At 47.2% G+C, this 7,500-nt stretch overlaps 1 protein-coding gene across 1 annotated transcript in view; it reads left to right on the top strand.

The window, feature by feature from the left end:
* LOC115547274 (stAR-related lipid transfer protein 13) overlaps nucleotides 1–7,500 on the top strand; it is a 64,361-nt gene that overhangs the window by 11,220 nt on the left and 45,641 nt on the right. The window contains exon 4 of the mRNA XM_030361368.1: nucleotides 4,584–4,611. Within this exon, the coding sequence (XP_030217228.1) occupies nucleotides 4,584–4,611 (28 nt within the window). The remainder of the gene's footprint in view (nucleotides 1–4,583; nucleotides 4,612–7,500) is intronic.

The raw sequence follows: 7,500 nt of genomic DNA, 5'->3' as shown, positions 1-7,500 counted from the left end.
TGTCTGCCTGTTTCTCTTTCCACCCGACTGTCTGTCTTTCTTCCTCTCTTCCTGGTTGTCCATCTCTCTCAGCCTCTCTCGCCTCAGTCTCTCCCTCTGTTTCTATCTGTCCGTTGTCTGTCTGTCCATCTGTCTTCCCTTCCCTCTCCTTGACGCTGTCTGCAGTGTTAATAACGTCCCTGTCCTGTGTTTCATCGCCTGCTGCCTCAGTCTCTCCCTCTCCTTCCTCCTCTCTCCTGCTGAGCGTCTCGGCCTGCAGCTCCCTGCTGCTGCTCCTGCTGCTGCTGCTGCTGCTGGGGTGGTATGATGACCTGACAGGCTGGGAACACACAAGGTCACCGCGCTCCCTGCCAGAGACGAGGGGCCGGTGAACCACAGTTAAGGGAGGCTCCACATCCACACCTGTGTGAAGGGCTCAGACACACACAGGACTAATAAACAGGGAAATACAGAGTAGTACAGAGAGAAGTACAGAGAGATATAGAGAGATACAGAGAGATACAGAGAGATACAGAGAGACACAGAGAGATAGAGAGACACAGAGAGATACAGAGAGATACAGAGATACATAGAAATACAGAGAGATACAGAGCTACAGAGAGATACAGAGCTATAGAGAGATATACAGAGCTATAGAGAGATTTACAGAGAGACACAGAGAGTTACATAGAAATACAGAAAATACAGAGACTCACATCGAAACCCTGCTTACCGATAGTTACGCCACTGGATGGGGGAGTGGGGGGTGCTTAGATTGTGGGAGGGTGATGGATAAATGAATGGATGAACGGAAGAATGAAAGGATGGATGAACCCTAGCAACAATGTGGGCAATTGATCAGATGGCAGAGTTTAGCTTGGCTTAGTTTAGCTTGGTTTAGCTTAGCTATAAGCTATGTACTTAGCTTATCTCAGTGTACCCCGTTCCATTACTACTGATTATTCAGTCACGTTTATTCACATCATCTAAATCGTTCTCTATCGGTCGATCGGGTCACCTTAATCTCCATGTTGTACATAATTGAAAAGCGACGGATCTGAACAGAATTAATCATCGCGGATTACAATAAAATCATATTTTGGGGCTAAATCTTAATCTAAAGGCGCAGTGTGGACAGGGGGATTAACGCCTCACACACACACCCAGTCTCTCGCGCTCGCATGCTTCACACACTCGGGTCCCGATACGCCTCCGGAGTTCTCGTAAATCTCGTTGATAACGCCAGATGAATCAGGCAGACCTGAGGTCAAAGGTCCCACGGGGTGGCGCTGACCCTTTGACCCCCGGGGCCCGGGCACATTGCTTTCATCAGCTCTCGCCCTCAGCCTCTGATAAAAGCTGGAAAGGTCAACCTTGAGTCGACTGAAGCACGGCGTCCATTCGGCCCATGGACGGTCTCCTCGGGACCGAGAGCAAAGCGGTTCTACGCTCGGTTGAGTCGGAGACGTTGAGGCGTGGTTTGAAGAGGACGTGAAGGTGGAATGGAACAGACATCTTTTAGAATGAATGAAGACGGAGCTGGATAGCAGAGAGCTACTCAGTGGAACGGGAGGCCTTTGGGCCGCCATCTTGGTTTGGGACACTTTAAAACAAACATTCAGGCAATCATTGGAGGATGGAGCCACACAAGACACAATACCGTGTCTTGTGTGTTCACCATGTACCCACTATAGTCAATAATAGTGACCCATCATGGGTTACGCAATGTTGTTTACAGGTTCACATTAGCCAAAGAAATCAACATAATCCAAATAGAAATTGCATTGTTCAGTTGTGCAGTAAAAATAGAGAATTAGGGCATTTTTTGTGACGGCAGGGTGTCACGCACATAACCCCACGTGAAATATGTCGTATCTGAGATTAAAAGACTCAGTGTTATGTGTGTAGTAGATAGTGGACTGTACAATCTGCCCCACATGAGTGAGGGACATTCCCAACATGTCTGACAGAGATACTAGCAGCTTTGTCACTCCATGTGGTGTGTACATACATATACTGTGTGTGTGTGTGTGTGTGTGTGTGTGTGTGTGTGTGTGTGTGTGTGTGTGTGTGTGTGTGTGTGTGTGTGTGTGTGTGTGTGTGTGTGTGTGTGTGTGTGTGTGTGTGTGTACAGAACACATTGTGTTCAACGGGACAAGATCAAAACGGATCTGTAGAGGGCGTTAGGAGTGAAAACAGATTTAAAAGGAATGTGTGTGTGTGTGTGTGTGTGTGTGTGTGTGTGTGTGTGTGAGAGACCAGGCTGGTGCTGAAGACTGGATTTATTTTCCTGTAACATTACTGATAAAGCACAGCTGTCAAAATGGACACACACACACACACACACACACACACACACACACACACACACACACAACACACACACACACACACACACACACACACACACACACACACACACACACACACACACACACACGCCATAAATTTGGCCCAAAAAAAACCCTACCCTTGGAGTACTAACTTTCTATCTATCCGTAGTAAAAGCCAATCTCCTACACACAGTAATGTATCTACTGGAGGGACACTGAACCTACCTGCCAGTGTGTGTGTTTTTATAGTCACTGCTGAGTTTTACTGGTCAGGGGTCATGGTACCATACATAAGCGACCATGCTAATGCTAGTTCTATTGTTCAGAGCTTCTGAGACGGTCTCTACCCCTCTCAACTACGTGTGTGTGTGTGTGTGTGTGTATGCGTGTGCGCGTGGGTGGGTGTGGTTGTGCGTGTGTGTGTGTGAGAGCGTATGTGTGTGTGCGTGCATGTGTGTGTGTATGAGAGTGTCTGCGTGCATGTGTGAGAGTGTGTGTGTGTGGGTCTGGGAGTGTGAGTGCCGTGACTGCAATCTTCAATTTCCTGTGTTCATTTTTCCACTCACTGTTGTGGACGGTGATTCAATAAACATGTGTCTGTTGACGTCGGAAGAGGACTTGAGCCTAGACGTAAACGTATCACTTCCTCCGCATTAACCGTGTCTTCTTTTTATAGTCACGTAGTAATTTTTCCTTAATCAGTTTTTTATATCGGCAAAGTGTAATCGTCTCTTTTTGTTATCCTCACGTACTGTTATGTCTGCTCGGCCAGCTCTGCTTCCTGTGCAGAAGCAGTTAGAAGACTCCTCAGAGAATACAGAGGAACACACGCGCACGCGCACGCGCGCGCGCACGCGCGCGCGCACGCACGCACACACACACACACACACACACACACTCGCGCAGACACACGCGCAGACATACGCACGCGTGCAGATACACACAGACACGCACACATTTACACGCGCACAAACACGCACACACACACACGCACACACAGACACAAACACACATACACACACATGCACACACAGACACAAACACACACACGCACACACACACACACACACACAGGCACGCACACATTGACGCACGCACAAACACGCACACACACACACACACACACACACACACATTCACACACGCACACACACACACACACACACACACACACACACACACACACACACACACACACACACTGATCTCCTCTTCCCCGCGGCCTCATCTAAAATATCTATCATGTGTTTATTGTTTTATGGGGCTCTGTTTTCCTGAAGGGACCGTCAGGAATGTAAAGTCTCCCAGTTCAACATCACAGCCCCTTCCCAAAACGTTTTTTTTTTTTCCTCCTTTACTCTCTTGAGTTTCTCGTTCATGTCAGAGGGACCACCAGGAGTCCTTCTCTGTTTGGGCTGTTTGTTATTCTTGTAAGAGCCACGTAAGTACTTGGCGAGGAGAAACACTTGGATAAATGTTCCTACTTGAGTCCAGGGATATGAATGGTAGTTAGTTTAGCTTAGCTTAGTTTAGCTTATCTTAGCATTAGCGCTGCCGGGGCCGTAAGGGAGAGTGCATCTGGCCGACAGGGTCACTGGGTTTGTCTGATGTTGGGTTTACGTTTCTTACACGGTAACGGGAGCAGATTCCTGAGATGAAAAAAAAGCTGACAAATTAGGATTTTGCCCGCTTTTATCGTGGGAAATGTAGATCTGTACTCAAAGATTGGGCAGTTCATGTCCCATGGTTTACTCTGATGTGTTTTGAGCGTTGGTAAACCCGCCCAAAAAGGAGCAAAGTAGACTGCTTAAATAGGGAATCTTTTCATTGTATTGATAGCCTCAAAGATAGACCCCATGTAGCGAGAATAGAAAGATGGAATGCTCTGATGGACCAGAGACTAATGACCAACTATCTCCACATTTATATTCATGAGCAGGCTGGAGCCATTGCCATTTAAACTCTATCACTATATTTTTTAAAATCCTACTTGGGGTCCTGTCTCCGGGGCCAGGACCCCTAACCCAGAAACGGGGGCGTCATGTAAACACGCTGTAATAATCTTTTCATCATTTAGTGTTCTTGTTATCATCATAAGGTAACGATGAGGGTTATTATTATAATTAGTTACTTTAATAGCTTTAGGGAGCCAAGCCAAATGTATGTCCCCAATTCCTTTTGGGGGTTTCTGTGTACGTAGTACGTACATGAATGTTCATGCGTCATTGGTGATCACATTTTGTTTTTCCTCCTCCATGTTTTCTCTTCTAGGTTGCGAACAAGGCGAAGGGTTCAGCAGGTAAGACAGAGCTTCTGTGAATTTGTTTTGTTGCTGTTGCATGTATGTTTATGTAGGCCTCCCGTTGCATTGTGGGCATTCTTAGACCGGGATAAAGCCGGACTTCTGGGAATATCTCCCCCAGAATTCCATGGCTCTACGTCAATCCTCCTAGAATGAATGATATCATCCCACACACACACACATGCGCACACACACATGGAGGCATACACACACACACAGCACTCATAGACATGCATGCACACGCACACACACACACACACACACACACACACACACACACACACACACACACACACACACACACACACACACACACACACACACACACACACACACACACACACACACACACACACAAAGAATACAAGCATTGACTTCAAGGCTTTGAAGTGTTTGCGTGGGTAAATAGATTTGAATGTGTAGATATTGCGATTACAGATACTTAAACTGTGACTGTGCAACCGTTCCTCATCAAACATGATCCGTTCACATTTGATTAGAGGCTCCGAAAAACATAGAAATGCTCTTCTCCCTTTATCAAAGAAAACCTAAGATCTAAACTCGTAGCTTCGGGGCGGGGACACTACTTGATCACAGACCTCAGTGTGGCCTTCAGGGAAATACGGCGGCTTGACAAAATGTTTGAAAACGTACGACAGGGTTGAGCAGATTGTATGATGGATGGCAGCAACTCTGACCCCGCGGTCCAATCAGCTCTCGTCTTTACTATCTGTCCTGCTTGATTGACAGGCCCAGCTGTCTTGCCGACGATAGCGATGTGGTGCCCAGTGTTTCCCTGGTGACGGGATGCCATACATTCACGTTGTGGCAGGGTGACTGTTTGCGTTTGTGTGTATTTGGGAATGTGTGTGTCTGTTTTAATTATGATTATACATTATGAAGTCATTGACCTTCTTGGTAAACCGTTAAACACTTTATTTGCTTTGTTACCTTCATCAGTGGTGAACATTAGTTACACAAGTTGGGCTGCTGTGGCTTTCTTGGTAAAGCTGTTGAGACTTCCCAACCCAGGTCGAGTGTGTGTGCATGGGTGCGTGCGTTTGTGTGAGAGACAGAGATTGTGTTTGTTTGTGTGTGCGTGTGTGGGGGGGGGGGCAGAGATTGTGTTTGTGTGTGTGTGTGTGTGTGTGTGTATTTGTGTGTGTGTGTGTGTGTGTGTGTGTGTGTGTGTGTGTGTGTATGCGCGTGCGTGTGCGTGTGTGTGTGTGTGTGTGTGCAGCAGAGATTGTGTGGGTGCAAGCGTGATATAATAACTGAAATGTGTAAGATACAGTTCACGCTCTCAAACACAATAACAAAGGACGGCGTGGAGAAAACAGCAAGTCAACATCGTGTTAAAGTACGAGACGATAGCGGCTCTGTCGACCAAAGATACACGTATGTTGACCTTTTGAGGGATTCAGTCTTATCGCCCGGGGCGCCCCCATGTGTGTGTGTGCGTGGGTGTGTGTATGTGTGCGTGCATGTGCGTCTGTGTGCATGTGTGTGCGTGTGCTTGCAAGCATATGTGTTTGCTCGCACGTGTGGGTGTGTGTCTGTGTGTGTGCGCGGGTAGGTCTCTGTGTGCGTGTGTGTGTCTGTCTGTGGGGTCCGGGAGGAGGATTTGAAAGGGTCTATATCTGCAGACAAATATTTGGCGTGCGCCTCAGACAGATAGGGAGGTGCTCCCCAGGAGAGCGGAGGCCTATGAATATCTGAGTTATTGGTCCTGGCTAGACCGCCTCATCAGCCCCGCGATAAGAACCCACTCTGGGTGGGCGGGTATTACAGGGGGTGGCTTGATTTGTGTGTGTATAAGAGGAGTGTGTGTGTGTGTGTGTGTGTGTGTGTGTCTGTGTGTGTGTGTGTGTGTGTGTGTGTGTGTGTGTGTGTGTGTGTGTGTGTGTGTGTGTGTAAGTATTAGAGGTGTGTGTGTGTGTGTGTGTGTGTGTGTGTGTGTGTGTGTGTGTGTGTGTGTGTGTGTGTGAGTATAAGGGGTGAGTGTGTGTGGGTGTCTTTTGGGTCTGTGTGTGTTTAGGAATATTAGAGGTGTGTGTGTATGTGTCCGTGTAGGGGTATTAGAGTTATGTGTGTGTATCTGTGTGTGTGTGTTTGGGTGTGAGTAGGAGTGTTAGAGGTGAGTGTGTGCGCGTGTCTGTGTGTGTAGGAGTATTAGAGGTGTGTGTGTTTGCATGTGTCAGAGTGTGTGTGTGTGTGTGTTTGTACGTTTAATAGCATTAGAAACAGGAACGTCACTCAGGAATCAATTATATCATTCTGTTAGAAGCAGCAAGCCCCTAATCACTTGTGTAATCCCTGCAAAGATGGCAGATTTCGTTCTGATTCACTTTCCCTGGAATATTACTGCTCTCTGACAGCCAACCGATTGAAATCAGCGATTAAAGGCTTTCCTCTGCCTGTATGGCTGTCATGGCGTCCCTGCTGAATCCAGACCAGAGAGATAGAAACCAAACAGCGCAATCAGTGGACATTCTGGAGGTTCAAACGTTCTTAAAGTCGCCGTGTGTAGGATTGAGCCCCGGAAAGCGGTGGGGCGTGAACTAGCGTAGCTCGGCCTGAGAGGCGTGAGTGGGAGGGGTTTAGGGTGAGTGGGAGGGGTTTATGCTGAGTGGGAGGGGTTTAGGGTGAGTGGGCGGGGTTAGGGGAAGATCAATAGGAAGATTCTTCTGAATAAAGTTAGAGGCACGGGCTGGCCAGCATTTTTTATTTAGAAATCTGTCATAAGCTGCGATTTTATTGATAACATTATGGAAGTCAACCAGCATCGACTACAAATATGTCATTATGCGAAGGGTTATTTTAAGAAAGCGCTAGTTCAAATGTGACCCGTTGAGATTTTAAGGAAAGCTTTGATCAAATCATGTG

This window comes from Gadus morhua, chromosome 7, assembly GCF_902167405.1.
Source record: "Gadus morhua chromosome 7, gadMor3.0, whole genome shotgun sequence".
Taxonomy (NCBI): Eukaryota; Metazoa; Chordata; class Actinopteri; order Gadiformes; family Gadidae; genus Gadus; species Gadus morhua.
This window is presented reverse-complemented; position numbering and strand designations above follow the sequence as displayed.